At 49.3% G+C, this 19,379-nt stretch overlaps 5 protein-coding genes across 5 annotated transcripts; 3 read left to right on the top strand and 2 right to left on the bottom strand.

The window, feature by feature from the left end:
• Positions 1-355: 355 nt before the first annotated feature.
• Positions 356-3,950, top strand: VE01_03632 (uncharacterized protein). Its single transcript, XM_018273117.2, has 3 exons — positions 356-1,644; positions 1,867-2,216; positions 2,271-3,950. The coding sequence occupies exons 2-3, from the start codon at positions 1,880-1,882 to the stop codon at positions 3,560-3,562; spliced, it is 1,629 nt and encodes a 542-aa protein (XP_018132286.1). The 5' UTR covers positions 356-1,644; positions 1,867-1,879; the 3' UTR covers positions 3,563-3,950.
• Positions 3,951-4,151: 201 nt separating this feature from the next.
• VE01_03631 (uncharacterized protein) lies at positions 4,152-5,684 on the top strand. The gene is made up of 2 exons (XM_018273116.2): positions 4,152-4,709; positions 4,758-5,684. Exons 1-2 carry the CDS (start codon positions 4,378-4,380, stop codon positions 5,587-5,589), a joined length of 1,164 nt encoding a protein of 387 aa, XP_018132287.1. The 5' UTR covers positions 4,152-4,377; the 3' UTR covers positions 5,590-5,684.
• A 5,500-nt stretch (positions 5,685-11,184) lies between these two features.
• On the bottom strand, positions 11,185-11,769 carry VE01_03630 (uncharacterized protein; the record flags this gene model as incomplete). The annotated part of the gene is made up of 3 exons (XM_018273115.1): positions 11,185-11,254; positions 11,312-11,370; positions 11,431-11,769. The coding sequence occupies 3 exons, from the start codon at positions 11,767-11,769 to the stop codon at positions 11,185-11,187; spliced, it is 468 nt and encodes a 155-aa protein (XP_018132288.1).
• A 4,415-nt stretch (positions 11,770-16,184) lies between these two features.
• On the top strand, positions 16,185-18,026 carry VE01_03629 (uncharacterized protein). Its single transcript, XM_018273114.2, has 3 exons — positions 16,185-17,174; positions 17,245-17,374; positions 17,456-18,026. The coding sequence occupies exons 1-3, from the start codon at positions 16,525-16,527 to the stop codon at positions 17,765-17,767; spliced, it is 1,092 nt and encodes a 363-aa protein (XP_018132379.1). The 5' UTR covers positions 16,185-16,524; the 3' UTR covers positions 17,768-18,026.
• Positions 18,027-18,210: 184 nt separating this feature from the next.
• On the bottom strand, positions 18,211-19,102 carry VE01_03628 (uncharacterized protein; the record flags this gene model as incomplete). Its single annotated transcript, XM_018273113.2, has 2 exons — positions 18,800-19,102; positions 18,211-18,683 (listed from the first exon to the last, which is right to left on the bottom strand). The coding sequence occupies exons 1-2, from the start codon at positions 18,927-18,929 to the stop codon at positions 18,211-18,213; spliced, it is 603 nt and encodes a 200-aa protein (XP_018132378.1). The 5' UTR covers positions 18,930-19,102.
• Positions 19,103-19,379: the final 277 nt, after the last annotated feature.

The raw sequence follows: 19,379 nt of genomic DNA, 5'->3' as shown, positions 1-19,379 counted from the left end.
AATTTTGGTCACCTTGATGGATTCCACGTGTGCCAAGTGCTCTGACCTGATAGTCATGAATCACGGGTCTTCTAGGCACTGGAACATATGAAAGTTTGTGAACGAGGTAAACAATTAAAATAGTTGTTTATAAAGGGAATACATATATACATATAAACTTTAACGGGTTCATGGTCGCAGTTCTTGTACTGATCGCACTTGTATTGCTTCAAGTGTTCATTATCATACCATTCCCTTGCTTACAACTGAGTCAAACCCACACATAGTAGCACCCCACGTTAAACCACATTCAGTTACTTACCTATAAGAAGCTATAATAACATAAGCTGTCAAATCCCTCCCAAGCGGGATATTTCTTTAGCTGCATTATCAGATCATACCCTAGATACTATTCATATGATAATGTCGCATAGCCTAACAGCTACCGACGACCTACCGAAGGTTACCGGGGATGGCTGTACAAATAGAGGGCTTATGCCACCTACAAAATATTGGCGAGGGGGGGATGCAGATACGAGCGCATCGATTTGATTACCCAGTCGCCATAGGCACGACTTTTTGGCTTCATGTCGAGCCACCATGTAGGTCAGCTTCGCTTGCCTCACTGGCAGGCTGCGTTCCAGACCCTCATTCTGGGGAAACATTGCAGGAAGCCACATCCAAGTCAAGTTGCACGAGGGAGGCACGGGGTCTTACAGCCACGGCATGAACCTTCACGCAGCTGCCCTGTCATGGCTGCGCATGGCTGACCGTCAACGCGGAAATATCGCCAGGCTTTGACTTCACTAGAAAAAAGCGGGCTCGGCCTCAAGAGATGACAGCGGACTTGGCCTCGAGATATGACAGCGGGCTCGGCCCCACAAGAAGAAACTGGACTCGGCCTCGAGAAAAGAAAGGAGACGGTGCGACACCTCCATCAACGCGACAATGATAGGATCTCAGCCTTCTGAAATCGACCGCCGATCCGGAGATTTCATTCCTGGGTGCCATGTTTCGTAAGTTGCGCCTCGTGGATTGAGTGCGACCGTCGGCGGATAAAATGGGCATGTCTCTCGGCGAGTCGGAAAGGACGCCAGCTTATTGTCACTTATCCCTCCGTTATGCACCCATTATCCAACCCTGATACTCGTTATGCACCCTATTAGCAACAAGAAAGTTTATTCGATGGACTCTCCATGGACTTTCCACGGACACTCCATGGATGCTCCGCCTTCGGAAATAGGACTTATCGGGGCGTCAGCCTAGCATCGAGCTAACATCGAGCTAACACGCTTGTTGGTATGCTTCACGTGTGCATCGGCGTGCATTTCGCAATTATGTCAAGCGTGCCGATATACCCATCCAATGACAGCTTCGATGGTCAAAAAAGGAGGTAGGGATCCAGCTAGAGCGGCTGCTTTGTGCGGCCTTAAGCTGGAAACCGATTCAACACTTTCCGACCCCGATTCCACGCCATGGAGGGATAGGATCAGCACACTGTGGGGTCTCTGACTCCTACGGATTTCACAATAATAGTAGTCATCTAGGCTTTTTCTGATCAAATATATACTATGCCTTGTGCTGATACCTCCAAACCAAAGAACAGTAGTGTTGAACAAGCACAGCAGTTGGCGCAGAAGTTGTGATAATTGCTTTGGCTTCCAGGTACGTGATTAATGGAGAACGACTCCGCACTCTCCGCCTCCCGCAGCGGGAATTTCTCTCCACGACCCCAACTTTTACCCCACCCCGGCTCGCGCGGCATGGTATTGGCATGGCGGGCGAGACAACTTCAACCAGCCTCGGCCTTGAACTCAAAGTCGACGACGATGCCAATGGCCCGTGATGTATAACTGGATTATCAAACTGACAATGGGTGTCTTGCAGTTGGCACAAAGCCATGTCGAGCTCCGTATCAACCCATTCGTTGGAGAACGAGCATAAGCTCGTTGCAGAGGGTCTGGCAACACCTGGATCTAAGACCGACGTCGACTCTGTCCATGGATCGGTCCAGAATGAGAAGCTGGAGGAGGCGGGTGTCGCTGCCCCAAAGGTAGACGCAGAGAAAGACGTCGAGGGCGGCGAGAAGCCAGCGGAGGAGGAGATCACGGACCCGAACATCGTTTGGTGGGATGGACCCGATGATCCACAGAACCCGATGAACTGGCCAAGGTGGAAGAGGGCAGGAAACGTCACTCTCGTCAGTATGCTGACCTTTGTCGCGCCGCTCGCATCCTGTACGTATTGATCTCATCCCGTGTTGATCGACTAGACACTAATCCATCCCTCAGCCATGTTTGCCCCTGGCGTGCCATCTCTCATGAAGGAATTCGACTCAACTTCCAAAACACTAGCCTCATTTGTCGTCTCAGTGTATATTCTAGGGTTCGGCGTCGGGCCCCTATTCCTCGCACCACTCTCCGAGATCTACGGTCGCGTGCCCGTGTACCACGTAACGAACGCGCTCTTCGTCATCTTCAACGTCGCCTGCGCCTTGGCCACAGACCTGAACATGCTCATCGGTTTCCGCTTTCTAGCTGGCGTGGCAGGCTCTGCGTGTCTCACCATCGGTGGAGGCACCATTGCCGATCTCATCGCACAGCAGCGCCGCGGGATAGCTATGTCCGGGTTTGTTCTCGGACCCCTCCTCGGACCAGTTATTGGGCCCGTGGCTGGAGGATTCGCCGCCGAGTCCATCGGGTGGCGCTGGATCTTCTACATCCTCGCCATCACCACAGGAGTATTCTCGCTCATGTGCCTCGCCCTCCTCCAAGAAAGTTATGCGCCAGTGCTCCTCGCGCGCAAGACTGCCCGCCTGATCAAGGAAACCGGCAACACCGACTTGAGGTCAAAACTCGACACCGGCCTCACGCCGCGCGAAGTGTTCGCCCGCGCCATCGTGCGCCCCATGAAACTCCTTGTCCTAAGTCCCATCGTGCTCACTCTGTCGGTATACATGGGCGTGGTATACGGCTACCTCTACCTCCTCTTCACGACCTTCTCCGTCGTCTTCGCGGACCAATACCACTTTTCCTCTGGCTCCGTCGGACTTTCCTTCCTCGGCATTGGACTAGGCTCTCTACTGGGCCTGGTCATCACCGGCACCACGTCCGACCGCATCCTCAAATCCAACGCGCGCAAGGACTGCCCTCCTGGCACTGAGGACAAGGATTTGGTCTACAAACCCGAGTACCGCCTCCCACTTTTGTTCCCTGCCTCCGTACTCATCCCAGCCGGCTTGTTCATCTATGGCTGGACCGCGCAGTACAAGGTCCACTACATCGTACCCATCTTGGGCACGTTGCTCATCGGCATCGGCAACCTGGGCGTTTTCATGTCCATCCAGATGTACATGGTCGACGCATTCACCGTCTATGCAGCCAGTGCATTGGCGGCGAACACGGTTATTAGGTGTATCCTCGGTGCGGTCCTGCCGCTCGCGGGCCAGGATATGTATAAGGCCCTTGGACTCGGATGGGGAAATAGCTTGCTCGCGTTCGTGGCGCTGGCGTTTATATGGGTGCCGTGGTGGATTTCGGTGTGGGGTGAGAAGCTGCGGATCAAGTACAAGGTGGAGTTGTAAAGATTTCGAGTTTTCTGTAGAACTTTGGTCTCTCCTACGGCGTGGGATTTCAGCGGTGTTTTATTTTGTTGCATCGCGGTTGGGGTTATCTACTCACGCTTTTGGAAGGTAAATGGGATTAGATGTTTGCAGGGAGATACCTGCTCCGGGAAAAATTATTGGGTTTTTATAGGTTCCTGGGAAGGGAAATAGATTGGTTTTAATAAAAGGAAATATAATTGTCGGTTTGCTTCCTTCACGTTGGTGGTTCCTGCCTAAATTTTGATCTTGGGAGTCGAGTGCAGGCGGGCCCAAAGGTTCGATTGGAAAATGAAAATGTTTTTGAATTCATCTTGACTGCCGAATTTGAGGACCAACACCAAGTGTTGTTCATAGCTAGATTTCCGAGGATAATTTTCAATTTCAAATTCACCTTCGAACTTGGATATCTTCCATCTCTTCTGATCTTCATTTCAAACAATTTCTACACGCAACTTCTTCTTTCGCACTTTTACAACGCACCTTCCTTCTTTTCCGCTCGTCAGCACACAATGTTTATTCTTTCCTCTTTCCATTAAACCCGTCCCCTCCCGCCTCCCCACCATCACAGACTTCTTCAACATCACTACAATTTTTCTGTTTGCCTTTCTATCCTTATTGGATATCATTTTGGTCTGCCATTTCGAAAACGAACTCTGGGAAATGGAGATTGTGGATGTCTCTATCGAAAATCATCTTTGAGTTTACCTGTTTTCGGCGGGTAGATTGTCTTCGTTTCTGAACAACCCTGTTCTCTCAAGAATCTATCTTGGTCTCTCTGCTCTCTCTTGGCTATAATGGCTCTCTGGGCTAAAATGGAGTTGGTTATTCCCCTGCCTTCTCAAATCGAATACGCGCAGAACAACAACTGCAAATGTTGCCTAGGACACCATTTCGAAGACTCGCACACCCTCAGCCACACTATCATTACTTTCGAGACACCCAATATTTATTCGCCGTATTTTGGTCTTGGGGCGATGAGGTTGGCTCACGAATACACCTGCAAGCCATCTATGTTGATGCTGGCCCTGCATTGGCCCGATCATATGGAGTGTACGGAGAATTGTGGGCATTCCAACGAGGTCGACCAAGAATGCCGTTTCAGTTCACCAGAGAACCGGGGTTCAAGGTAATAATCATTTTTAGTTTCTCTGGACATAACTAACATATTTGAAAGGATAAAAGAAAAAGGGGGGTTAGATAAAACTTTCCTCGCCTTCCTCGACTTACCAAGGGAGATAAGGAATGATATTTATGTCCGCGTACTCGGATCGTCCAAAGACCATTGGGCTATCATGACAGCATCGATACCTTTACCAAAAACTAGCGTTTCAAATTCTAATATTTCCAGGACGAGATTTAAATATTCATTCGGCTCCAAACAACTTCAGTTACTCTGCCATCAAATCAGGAACGAGGTTCTTGAGGTGTGCCAGTCGCACGCACAGGATATATGGCTCCGTGAGCTCGGTGTGAGTGACTTTGACGCGGCCCTCAGTACCTTCAAACACAAAGATGTTCTACGCCACTCCGCCCGCAGCATCACACTCGTTTACTCCAGTCCAATATTATCACGGGACGAGGAGGATGGGGGCAGGCACTTTGATAGGTGCAGTTTCCTCACCCAAATCATTGAGCCCTTCCAGTCCCTCATCAAGCTCTGCCCAAACGTGGAGTCTGTTTTTATTTCCCTCGTTGCTCAGAACTCATCTGGCCGTCAAATCCATCTCGGTCTTTATATTCCCTGCCACGACCGCAACGAGACCACAAATGTACAAGTCGATTACCGATGGTACAAAGTGGCAAATTGGGAGTGTGTAATCCGCAAATACTTTAGCACACTCCGGAAAGTGATCGGGCCAGAAGAAAAAGATAATTTTGCCGTGTGGCAGTACTCTTGTGGGTGCATTGCGCATGCAGATGTTGAGATTACGGTTTCAGATGAAGAGAAAAGGCGTGCTAGACTGGGTTCCCGGCGCATCAATGTCACAGTTAAGGAAATTGTATAGTCTGGATGGGGACGAGGAACAGGTGTCGGATTAGTAACTGGAGAAGCCAATGTTGAGAAAGTAAAAATATTACGCAGCAGAACACTGTAAACAACTGCTCTCATGGATTCCATGAGCTTATAAATAACCACAATTCAATGAAATCCCACAGGTTCACAGCACATACAACGTTAATTTTCTCATTCGGACCTTCTCATCGTCTGTCCCTTGCTTCCAGTCACCCTTCGACCCATCACAGAACCAGCGCAAATATCCACGGTGCCAACTATATAAGTACAACTTCATCCGAAGGATTGAAGTAAGGCTGAATGTGTGACGGGTTCCTAGAACACGTCTGCGGGGAGAAGTTAGTGCCCGTCGCACAGGACTCCCCCTTGCTTATGCGTGAACTGTGCGAGGCGAGGATACGAGCTGTGCAGTTGTGTATATAAAAAGCAGAGTTTTCCTCAGGGTATTTGTATAAATATCACCCCTGGCCATGCAATTCTGAGACCTTTTTAATTTTTCTTCTCACTTCAACTGGCAGCAAACATGATCGCCATATTCTTTTTCGTATTCACCACATCCCTCGCTCTCGTCCTCCCTAATCACCTGGACGCACCAGTCTACCACTGCCCCACGAACCACACGATCTTAAAATGCTGTGCTGGCTACGACAAGATTATCTTCCCAGAATCTTGTGCCCCTGGTTAGTCTTACCAGCCCCATAACCTCGACGTCTGAGGAGCAGCTTATTAATACTATATGTGCACCACTCTAGTCACCAGGACGCTAGCTAGTTATGATGAGTTCTGGCACATGTGTATGTATGCCGATAAGAAGAATAACGGGGGGCATATGCCGGGCTGCTGTCACGGAGAAAATGTAAGCCATGTCTTGGTGTGATGGCGGTTCGGGGGATTATTGAGACAGTGCTGATTGTGTGTAGGATCATCAATGCATTGCCGCTCCTGTGGGACCGAACTAGGGGGGCGAACTGGGGGGGATATGGAGGCTGGGGCAGAGGGGGTTTGGTTGGGAAGAGCTTGATTCTCTGGCTACGCACATCACAGGGGGTTTCTTTTGAAGTAATGGGCGTTATGACTTCACGACATTTTGATACCAATATATTTATTAAGAGGGATAAGTTTTTCAAAACGGCTTAGTTTGATGGATAGTAATGCTATTTGGTTCACATGATTTTTAAATGCACACCAAGTCCACATAATAACCCGAACCCTTCAAACCACATAGCCGGAGCACGGCGGGGTTATAATTTAAAAATACTACTGAAATTAGGAATATCCAAATCCCATTATCTGTGACTTTGTGACGTTCTCCATGGCGTCCGCCAACTATCTAAGATATCAAGTCAACAACAAGCTCGAGAGAGGTAGAGTTTAACTCACTTGTAGTTGCAGCAATAACCATCACAGCACTGACGTTCATAGTTGCAACCCTTTGTATATAAGTGGAAGTATTCGCCAGCCTCGCAGTTGACTTGTCTACAGTGGAAATGTGCGGGTCCGAACGATCCACCATTAACGGGTTTGCAACCCTGAGGCGCTGGGGGGGCTGCGGAAGCTAAGGATGCCGTGGTGGCAGCGATGCCGAGAATAATGGCCTTGAGATGCATTGTAATGGCTGGAAGATTCGTTTGTGGCTGTAGACTGGTTGTGGGATGCTGCGGAAGTTGCTCTGAATGGGGGCATAGAGAGGTCCTTTAATACCGCTTCTTGATTAAAAACAATATAGGAATCACGAGAGTATAATTTGAAATCAAGGCTTGATTGTAAATCATTGTGTTCTGTTAAATAGATGGTTATGCGATCTCATTCTCGGAGCAAGCACTCTTACAAATGCACTGAATCCACATTGATAACCCCAGAGCCCCTCGGACAACATGCCCACTGTGTGACAAGAGTACCATTTGAGAAAGCCTCTGAACTGAACTGAAGGTGTGCCGTCTTGTGTCGGTAGTATCCGCCAACTAGCTAAGCTATCATGTCAGCAACAAGTCTAAAGAGAGATGTGAGTCTAAAATACCTTCAAGGTACACAGCAAAGGCCACGGCAGCACTGGTATCCAAGATGGCAGTTATCGCTGATCCAACCAATGTATGTAAGACCGGCCGGGCACAGTTTGCAGCCCATTTGCACGGTGCCGTAGTTTGTAATGGGCAAGCAGTCGTTGCTCACTGGGGGCGCTGCGGAAGCTGATGCGAACAAGGCAGCGGCGCCGAGAAGAATAACTTTAAGATGCATGGTAGTGGTTGAAGGGTGGACTCGTTTTCTTTTTTGACGGGATGTGAAATAAGTGTTGTGCCCTAAATGTGGACAAGGAGAGGCCTATAAGTACTTCTCAGGGAAATATTTATGAGCCATAGGAATGCAACTAGTAAGACATTGACTTAATACATTCCTTACTTCGACATTTAATAGGTGATATCTCATCATTTCCATCATAAGAGCAAGTTTTGAGTAAGGGGTTTATTTTAAAGCGATATTGAATGGAGTTTAAGACATTATTCAATTATTCAATTCAATATTAATGGGTAGTTTTGTTATTCTATCATTAGTAGCACCTTTTAAAATGCACCAAATCCACGTCGTTAACCGATCCCATCGCTCTTCAAACAACACAACTAGAATATGGTAAGACTGTGATCTAATGAGGCCATTAGCAACAAGCCAGAAGGAAAGAATAAAGTAGAAGTCACCGTGTCATCACGTCTTGGGGGTCACGGTCACGTCTTTGGGGGGGGGGTAACTAGGGCAACACTCGTGTCCATTCCAGGAGCTCGCTCTTTCACGGAAGAATTTTGCACCAGGAGAGCAGGTATGCACTATGCAGCTAAACCGCTATATACATACCATATAATAACAGCTACGCATATCTGGGTAATTACGGGGATACGTCATATAATGCTCACATGGTGGCAGGCGTGGAAGGCCCTAGAATTACTTTATACTTGAACATATTTAGGAGTCACGGGAATATATTCAAAATGAGGGGTTTATTTGAAATAGACGCTATATTTGAAGGCCTAACTCTTAAAAATGCATTGCATCCACGTCGACCCCTAAGCTACAGGCAATTGGAAGTGTAGTATCTCAACACGTAGCTTTGTCAACTCTCGAAGGCGTTAAATCAGACCAAGTCTAAGAAGGGGGGTAGAACCTAACTCACCACGCATAGCACGTCTATGGGCAGCATTTGCCGAGACAGCACTCACGTTCAATCCAGAAGCTTGAAAATGCACGTTGAAACGTTAGACCAGGCGGGCACTCATGTTCTTTGGGTGGAGTAGCTAGGTCTGCGATGGAGTGTATAGACTGTATGTATGTATTGTGAGAAGATTGCTCTGAATGTGGGAATGGGGCCCTAATAAGTACTTATTAACAATAGACATATCTGGGCGTGTAATTGTCGTAGTCAGTTCCGTCTCGTTCAGTTATGCCGGAAAAGAGTCACAGGGTTGATTTTGATGCAAGGACGTTGTGTTTTAAACACATCTCGATGCCAAGATATTCTCCTTCTGGTAAATGAATGTGATATCTTATATATCAGTGCGACCATGGCTGCAGTAACCATTGCTCCGTAACAATAATATTAATAACCAAGCTCCAAGAGAAAGTGGTATGTGCTGTAGCTCTTATTCGAAAAGAGTGGGGTTGTGTCAGCCAATCAATGAAATGGCTTTCGTAAAGCCAACAATAGAATTACTTGTTGTATAAAAATAAAAATAAACATGAATTATCTATTGAAGTGTGAAGAATATTATTATAAAGTAAGGTTGTGTGGGTTCATAGTACAAGTGTGAATTTTGCGATCATATACCAGCAACTCTGGTGTCTGGATAAAGATATAACGCCGTAAGACGGACTCACGCATTGTCAAGCAAGGCCATTGTAAAATTTTGGGTTGAAGATTGATCACTATTACTATTCTACTTTGCAACACGGTATGCCCCCAAACCTCATAACATCAAGGTTACACCAAATCCATCCCAGTCCTTGAGCCTGTCGAACACCAAAATCAGAGGTCCGGATATAAGGCGAGGTGATAGCTAGAAAAAGTCGCAAAATTGAAATCCATCGGCGTCTGCCGATGCGATGCCCTGTGATACCAAGTCAGCTCCAATCCAAGCCCAGAAGCTACAACAGCAGTGTGAATCTTACCATACATCTATCATGGAAACGAGGTCTGCGCCGGTTTGCAGCAGACGCCGCTGCAGCATTTTTTGGTAATATCGCAGTCGTCGAGGGAGGTGATTGTGTAGTTGGTCTTGCAAGGCGCGCAGCCATTGTCGACCAATCCGTATTGATGGATCGAGTAGCAACTCTGTGCTACGGAAGTGGATACGAAGAAGGCGGCGATGCCGAAAAGGATGGTTTGCAAATGCATATTTTTTTTATGAGGTTCAGTGTCGAGGTGTTGAGATTAAAACCGGTATTGTGAGAATGGCAATTGTGTGGTTAAATGGGATATATTGTGATGGGAGGGGGGCATTGGAGGCGCCGGCGGAGGGGGTCTATAAGTATGTCGAAGCCTCCCTGGGGATTTCGGAGCAGGACCAAAATGAAGAAAGGTTTGAGATACATGGTCCATCGTGACTATGGCAGGGTCTCACATTTTGAATGGCGAGGTAGGACTGCATGAATGTAGGCGTAGATCACAATCTTCAGCGAGTCCAGATGCTCAATAAGACAAAACTGGGAGGGCAGCCTTACACAACGTTCATCCGGGCCGTTGCAAGTTTCATTCAAAACAGGTGTCACTGTAACTTTTATATGTGCTGCTCAATAACATGGCATTTCATTGATCCACTAAAATCAGAACTAGCCACACCATCCGAAGCTTATAGTTGTTATCTTCTGCCCTCAGACACTGTCTCAGTTCCATATCCAGGAACAAAATAGAGTCAACTTACCCCACTTTATAGTTATTAAAAAAAAAACTCTTTTTACTGGAAAGCAGCAGAAGCCAGGGCAACAGCTCGTCTTGACATCGCACAGCTCACTCGTGGGTCGAAATATACGTCGTCCGCAGGATTGGCAGGGGTCGGGCTTTCCGTAGTTGGAAATCGCAAAGCAGCCATGGAGGTGGAAACAAATATGGCAGTGATAAAAAGAGTAGTTTTGAGATGCATGGTAGGAGATTGATGGGTGTCTTGTGGGGGGTATATGGAGTCGTGTAAAGGCTGAATCAATAACGGCGGACTTACGACTAAGACAGCGACGAGGAATTGTATCTCTGACAAGAGGGGGGTTCCCCCCATTTAAACCCAAATATTGGCAAAGGATTTAACTTCCATTGCCGAGACCTGGGGAACGAAGCTGGTTACTGAGTGTGTACCGTGTGGTGTGGAACTTATGTGTCTCACATTGTGCTACTGAGATTTGACAGTTTCAACGGTTCTCATGGCGACCAACAATTAAACAAGACACTGCCAAAAACAGTAGCAAAGCCGTTGCAAATTTCCAATCGGAACGTTCATCGCTATAACTTTAGGGCCCATAACTTTATCTATTGCTTAATACCAGTCTCAGAGTGGAAGTCATAGTCATCCCTGTCATAATTATCATCACCACCCCTCACCCCTCTTTCCCTCCATCAGTATTTTGGAGCTTGTGTCTGATACCCCTGTGGAAGTTCCGTAGCATACCCGTCCAAAGTACCCCAGCTAAAAAAAATTATCAGTCAACCAAAAACCCCCTCTTCAAATAGTTAATCTTCGTACTTTGCAATCTTACGATTCTGTCTGCGATTTTTGGTATTGAATGCCCGATTACACGACGTCTATCCCACCCGTCAGCATACCTTCTCAAACCCACACGCAAAGCAAATGGGTCAACCTACTATCGCCGCATCTACATAACAGCAAGCTGGCCATGACGCCCCATTGAGTCGCGTGCAAGCCGCTGCGAACGCGTTTAAATCGGCAGGTTGATATGAAGCTCCAGGCGGTTTTGACGGGTCTTGACCTGGGTCTCGCACTACGGTGATGGAAGAAGCGGTTAGCTGCAGCTGCCGGAAAGGTGGAGAAAGGTAGGTGGAGAAGGGGGACGCACGAATCTGGCAGGCGAAGGGGTGGTTCTGGCAGCAGTATAGGTTGGGTGCTGAATCAAGGCACTGGTATGCAGCGTTGGAGGTAGTGAGGAGGGCGAAGGTGAGGAGGGCCGCGAAGGGGGTTTTCATGATTGGTTTGGTATGAGTGTTCTTTTTTCTTGTTTTACTGGTAATAATAATGTGGTAGCTCTGTGTTATTCATCGAAGCAAGAGGTTGACCATTATCTTTATATACTCCGGATCCGCGCCTCGAGGGCGAGCTCGCCGAGAGGGGTAACGTAGGTTATTTGAGTTGACGGCTTGTCTGTCCGACGTGTTTTCTATGTGTATTACCGTAGAAAATTCCATTTGAATTCTTCAGATGACGTGGATGTGCTTGGCGTCCTACAGATGACCTCGTGTGCGAATGCTATGCAACATGAGAAAGCCATAATACAAGATAAAGTTAGGCAATGTGACGTGCCGAAAAGCCTCACTATCTACTACAGGTCCATCCCACCCTCATCCAGCACCCCTTGCTCATATATTCCTGTTGTTTTACCCCGGAATATAAGCGTCTTCACACCGGCGGACTAAATCATATAATTTGATAACAATGCTGAAATTTATACTAGCGTTTTCTTATACGTTATAACCCAATAACCCCCCTCCCTCTTCCCATCTCCGAAGCCACATAATTGTCCCAACCTATCCAAACACCTCGCTACCCATTTTAACTTCCACTTCCACTCCCCCAATCCCCCCTTCCCTATTTAACCCATCGACAGCAAGAAACATAACAGCATGCATTCTTCGTATCGCAAAACCCCTCGAACACAACCTCGTAGCCTTTATTGCACAGTGCACAATGACTGCTTGTCCCGTAGTTGAATAGTCCGTAACAATCTTCTTTTGCTTGAGAGGTGGAGACTAGGGTCGTGACAAGGAAGAAGAGGGTGACAAGACGCATTGTGAGGGCTTGAGCTTTGCTGTAGTGGTGGGCTTGAAGTTGTGTGGGCGATTTGTGAGACTGAGACGGAGTGTGATTTTAGGACAGGTGACTGTGGTCTGTGGAGAAGGATAGAAGGATTGGGGGTCTATAAGTACTCCCCAGTCCCCAAGTGGACATCTCCAGTCTCTAGAATAAAAAGCTATACATTCTCTAAACTGAACCCCCCGGATCTTTCATTCTAACGTTGGAAGCAAGGCAGTTCCACCAGATGCTGTCGGGGTCGATATATGCATATGACATCTCACGTTCCCCTAAATTGAGAAATAGAGGCAAATATTCTCAGCTTGTCTCCCCTCGCTTCCCCCTATATACAGCACTGGACGTGACAGCACGAATTCACCGTATCGCAAAACCCATTATAAACAGGTTGATACCCCCCATTACACCACGAACAATGTTTAGGGTCTCCCTGGTTGTATAGCTCATAACAGTGTGATTTATAAGGATAAGGGGCTGCAAGTCCAAATGCGAGGGTTGTGGCGAGGAGGAGGATGGTGGCGAGACGCATTGTAGTGGGCGGATGGGTGATAGTTGGAAGGCGGTAGGTATGTGAGTGTGTCGGTGTGAGGTTTGGCAGGAAGTTTGTGGGTCTGAGAGCGATTGTGAGACTAAGCACGGCTGCGAGACTGGCGGCTGTGGTTTCTGGATGGTGACATACGGATTAAGAGTATATAAGTGATTCCCAACCCCGAAAGGGGGGATCTCTAAACTTCAGATGACAAACCCTATTTTCCAACAGCACCCCCTCGGAGTCTCGTGTTCCAACTTTTGAAGTAAGGTAGTTCCACCAGATTCTAATGGGGATTGCCATATCTCGATCCCCCGAATCGAGATATGCTAGGGGAAGCAAAAGGGCCGTTATAATGTCTTAATTTGCCCTTGCATGGGGGGACTCGAGCTATAGCTCTTGCAGCGCATACATCACAATGAGTTTGTGGTTTTCAACCCCATTTATTTCAGAATAATCTATTACTTAGAATGTGTATCCGTCACCCCTCCCCATCAACCCCCCCCAAGCCAAGAAAATAACATGCCTCCCCCATTTGCTTTTTCTCTGCTTATCAAATCAGCTCCAACCCCGGAATCCACATCCTGTGCGGACCCCAAACTCACCTCGCATATCCTTCTTAACCCTCTAATTTATCCTATCCCCTACAGCAGTACGTATTGCAGCACGCCGCCTTCATATCACAGAATCTGTTTTCGAGCGGCTTGTATCCGTCCTTGCACTTCCCCAACGAACAGTAGCGGCCGTATCCGAAGTGCCTGACTTTGTAGCAGTCGTCAGCCATCACGGCGGTGGAGAGGAGGAGTGTGGCGAGGGTGAGGAGGGAGGCGAGTTGCATTGTGGCGGTTGGTGGGTGTAGTTGGGGGTGGATTTAGTTGCGTCGTGGGTTTGTGAGGAAGAATGAAGTCTGGTGAGAGGTGCTCCAGATACAGCCACAGAGGTGGGCGTAGTTAATTTATAAGTTGCCATTTCGTCCGTCCTGTTCGTCTGATTCAAGCTCCCTTGTTTCCAGTCGAGGGGCTCGTTCAATAGATGCGTAGAGAACTGATTAGTCACTCTATAACCTTATAAAATGCATTGTTACAGTTGGGGCTCGCAAAGCCAATTTCTTCCCGTCTTTGAATCATTATTCGCAGTCCTAGGAGGTGGTCTAACACATATACAGAAAGGGGTTATGGTTGCCCTGTAATTTTAAAGTGCACTCTTCCCGTTCGGTAAGGGCAACTTCCTGTCATTCGCGTTCCCGAGAGCTTTGTGATTTAAGATTATAGAAGCCCCTTACTCGCTTTGCTGTCTATGTTAGCCCCTTGCTTCGAGCTCCCAACAGCTCTAGCGAGCAGCATCACACGTCAAAACTAGACCAGAGCTGTTGTAATGGTTCTTGCTATATCGACCATTGGCATCCGGCCCAGGGATTGAGCAGGTAGCAGATGAACCTCAACGTATAAAACTGAGAACACTTACCAAATGCGTGCTGTGAACACGCATTTCTAACCACCACAAAAATGCAACAACAACTGATTACAGTGAAACACCAACAGTACTCCCTCGACTCCCTCGACTCCCTCGACTCGCTAGAATGTTATGGGAGTAGCTTCATAACCATGCGCCAGGACAACCTCCGAGGTTAATATGTCTTAAGAAAGTTACCGTCATATATCACGATCCCCGATCTGGTGACACGCTGAAGCTGGAGATACAACAACTGAGTACAGTAAAACACCAATCGTACTCCCTTGACTCGATGGAATGCTACGTGATCGTACACCTATACCTTTTCGTCAATGCAGCCGGGTGATGGGGAAGAGATTTTAGTGGTAGGACAAGAATAGGTCAAGAATGAGGCTGTATGACAGACTGTTGGTAGCACACACCCGGAGATTTGAGATATATGCAAGGGGCTGTATCTGTCTTATTAGGGTGGTGACATACACGTGATCATCTTAGGAAGCAGCGTCCTCTCATATTCTCGTAATAATATGAGGAAGGAACGACCTGTGGTATCCACGGAATAGTATCAAGGACGGAGTGATGGTTGAATATACACGTGACTGTGAGATACAAGCACGTGATTGACCTAATTATATCCATCACGTGATAAAAATGCGGGAGAGTGGGGGTCAATTCTGACAGGACCCGCTGAAGAGTTGGGACGACCCACTTCTCCCCCACATGACAAGAACCGATTTTCCCGGATTGCCGTTTCGGGATTCCCGTTCTAGGCGATGATGATGAGAAATGATACTTCTTCTAAAATAACTGCAAGTAAGCTATTTATGACGGCCAATGGGAATATTTATAGTATTCTATTTATTAAGCTATTCGTTATTTTATTTATCCACCTGGATTGCGTATCTCTGCCACCCAACAGCATACGACATACGAACAGCATATAAACCAATAGCAGAGTGGTCTCAGAGCCGTTTATGGTCGTCGTACGTGCCCATTACCGTCCCTTTATGTGCCCAACAAACGTGACACGAGATACAACAATTGTAAGTACTGCGGGGTATGAGGGGTACAACGGGTACTTGCATATATTGCTTCTTAGATCACTTTATAGGCTGTAGCTCTACCTTCTAACCGCCGTGGACGATAGGGAAAGTGACGACAGAAGTGACCGAAGTGACAGAAGTGACAGAAACAGCCGGGTATTAAGCCACCGATAATGCAGTACTTCTCTTACCAACATCGATCTAACACTATCAAACAGAACCAACCAACAGCCATAACTCCGTTGGCACCAACCAGCCGCCCATACACGCCACACCGATCACGGGATCTCCACGGTTTCCTAGATTTGGTGCTGGTGGTAAAGCACTCGTGCTTCCATACATAGTGGTGACTTGCCGGCTAAGTACAAACGCGCCATTACTGTGCTACGACTCTACTACCACAATACTAACCCTCTACTAAGCTCTACTAAACTCTACTAAACCCTTTTACTAACGCTCTATAGGAAATATGTACTCCGTATGGCTGAGTGACTTGCTGCATAGCTCCAAGCTATCCGTTGGCCCCGACCATCCCCGCGGCCCCCCCCCATCACCACACCCGCCCACCAACGACCAGCACAACCCCACGACGAAGACCGAGCTCCACGCCAAAAAAAACCCCACCTCCACTCTCCCCAAGGAATCGGCCACGACCACCGCCCCAGCCCAGTCAGCCGCCAAAGAGCCAGCTCAGCTCACGGCACCCATAACCCTCTCCTCCATCCCTTCCCCATCATCACCTTCGTGACACAAACCCCCCAAACCTTCACCTCGCACAAACGCACACACGCCCAAAAATCCCCGTACAACACCGCCGCCAAAACACCCCCAAACCCTTCCACGAACCAGCCCGCCATCCGTCCTCCCCTCCCCTTGTCCCCCGCGCCGCAATGCTCACCCTTCCACGCAGCTTAACCCGGCTCGGCGCCCGCCCCCTCGCCCGCGCACCTACTGCCGTGCGACCCCCCCTCCGCGCCTTCAGCGCTGCGGCGCCCAGGCACAACAATCACGGGGGCCTGTCGAAGGGGGGTTTTGCTGCTGCCACCTGCCGCAGCAGTCCCCTTTCTAGTCTCACAGCGGCAGCAGCTGCTGCTGGTCGCCCTTCCATTTCCACCTCCCGTGTCGTTATCACAGCTCCTCTTTCAACTTCAAGATCCAGTTCCACAGCCACCGCAGCTAAAACCACAGCAAACCCCCATGTCCTACCCGAGTTCTCCCTCGCAGGCAAGATCGTCGTCGTCTCCGGCGCCGGCCGTGGCCTGGGCCTCGTGCAAGCCGAAGCCCTTCTCGAAGCCGGCGCGACCGTCTACGCCCTCGACCGGCTCTCTGAGCCCAGTCCTGAGTTCGCGCGCGTGCAGGAGAAAGCCCTCGCACTGGGGACGCGACTCGAGTACGCGCGCGTGGATGTGAGGGAGGTGGATGTGCTGAGGGGGGTTGTGGATGGGATTGCGGAGAGGGAGGGGGGGATTGATGGACTGATTGCGGCGGCGGGGATTCAGCAGGAGACGCCGGCTATTGAGTATAAGGCCGAGGATGCGAAGTGAGTTTTCTCTTTTTTTTTTGGGGGGGGGGGGGTTTATTGAGGTGAACAGGGTGCTGACGGGGGGTAGTCGTATGTTCGAGATTAATGTAACGGGGGTATTCATGACGGCGCAAGCAGTGGCTAGGCACATGATTGCCTCAGGAAGAGGCGGATCCATTGTGTTAATTGGGAGTATGAGCGGGACCGTTGCTAACAGGGTGAGTCCTCTTTTCCCCCTCTCTTCCTTCTTATCCCTCCTCCCCCCCACACCTCATAACCCCCTAATACCACCCCCCTAGGGCCTCATCTGCCCCGCCTACAACGCCTCCAAAGCCGCCGTCCTTCAACTCGCCCGCAACCTCGCCTCGGAATGGGGCACGCACCACATCCGCGTCAACAGCCTGTCACCCGGCTACATCGTCACGCAGATGGTTACCGAGCTATTCGAGCGCTTCCCCGAGCGGGAGACCGATTGGCCCGCCCAGAATATGCTGGGCCGCTTGAGTAGCCCAGAGGAGTATAGGGGCGCGGCGGTGTTTTTGCTTAGTGATGCTAGTTCGTTTATGACGGGGGCAGATCTGAGGATGGATGGGGGCCATGCTGCTTGGTAGGCTGCTGATTCTAAGGGATAGCTGCTGAGCCCGCAGGTGCCGGGGATTGGGGGGGGACTGCCAATGGAGGGATGAAGGAGGAAAGCAAGTGGTGCAAGGCGTAGTTGGTGCAGGCTTTTGGAGGTTGGTTGGAAGTTAGCTTTTTGTCCTTCTTCTTCGTTGCGGCGCGGGGATGCATTGCTGGCTGAGCAGTTTTGGGGGGATGCGATTGGTGAATGACATGGAAATGGCTCTTGCGTGCGCGACTGTTGGTTGGGGGGGGGGGGGGGTGCATGGATTGGATCGATGGGGTTGTTTATGTTTAGTATACAAAAAATACAGTATATCTTACATCACATACATATATATACAGCTTCTCCCTTCCTCTCATCCTCTCCTCGCCCCTTAATTCCCTTTCGCCCTCCTCTTATCAATCACCCCTCATGCCCCTCCCACTCCTATAACTATATCCCCTGCCCCCCACCCCTCCTAACATCACTAACCCCCACAACCCCCCTCCCCAGCGCCCTCACGACGACGGGATCAACACCCATCTCCCCTCCCCTCCCCTTCCCCACCATCTCAACCACACCCCTCACCCCCCCAACATCCAGAAACCTCCTTAGGGCCTGTTGTCCCCCGCGCGTAGCAGCTTCAAACTCCGCCTCTGCCTCCCTCGCGAGTCGGGTGCGGGAGTGGAATATTAGGAGAGAGGGGTTTGTAGGTGGCGCCGAAGCCGTGGTCGAAGGGGCAAAACTGGAAGTCGACGAGCCGGTGGAGGTGGAGGTAGGGGGGTAGTTCGTAGGCGGCTGCACAGTCGTAGCGCTGGGCGAGTGCGTCGGCATCGGTTTCACAGCTCCTAATGTGCGTAGGCGCTGTGCGAAGGCCGAGGTGGGGGGGGAGGAGAAGTCGGGGTCTTGGGCGTCGCGGGAGATTTCTAGGAAGGCGTCGTGTTAGTTTTACTGTTTTTCAAAGTGTTTGGTGGGGAGGTGGGGGATAGTGCGACGGGTAGGAAGGGAGGCGGAGGGGGTAGGAGGTATAGGGAAGGCATACCGGCGTTGCGTGTGCCCGAGGCTTTTACGGTGGAGCGGGAGGAGGGCGTGGGGCGGTTGGAGATGGAGGGGGAGGCTGTGGTTGGGTATTTGCGCGTGGAGCGGGCGGCTTTGGAGGCGGTGTTGCCCATTGTTGTGGTTTGGGGGTTGGTGGTTAGGTGGCGAGCATGTGAGGGCGGTGATTGAGGTAGGAGAGGATGTTAGGTGGGTGAGGTTCGTGGAGTTTGACGTTCGAGGTTGATATGGCTGGTAACTTTCTTGGTGGAGCTTCAACTTTTGGGGTAGCTGTGATGGCATTGACGGGTCTTAGTGCCTTGTGTTTCAGGCACGATTTTGTGTTTTCATAATGATCGCATAAAATGCCCCTCTTGTTCCTCGGTCTAGGACTATGCCGATGATACTACTTTTTATGTATTGTATTGCTTGTTATGTATTGCATATCTATCTTCGTATTAAGCCCTACTGTACTAATCTCCGGTTGGTGATAATTGCTCGGGACCTGCTTCCTTCTAACGTCCGGCCGGTGGCTTGGAGCTTTCATCATCAACAGAGCTTCCGAGCTAATCCCAAAACCGTAATAA

This window comes from Pseudogymnoascus verrucosus (assembly GCF_001662655.1).
Source record: "Pseudogymnoascus verrucosus strain UAMH 10579 unplaced genomic scaffold scaffold_11, whole genome shotgun sequence".
In the NCBI taxonomy this organism is placed as follows: Eukaryota; Fungi; Ascomycota; class Leotiomycetes; order Thelebolales; family Thelebolaceae; genus Pseudogymnoascus; species Pseudogymnoascus verrucosus.
Note: the sequence above shows the minus strand (reverse complement) of the source record. Positions and strands in the feature narration are given on the sequence as shown.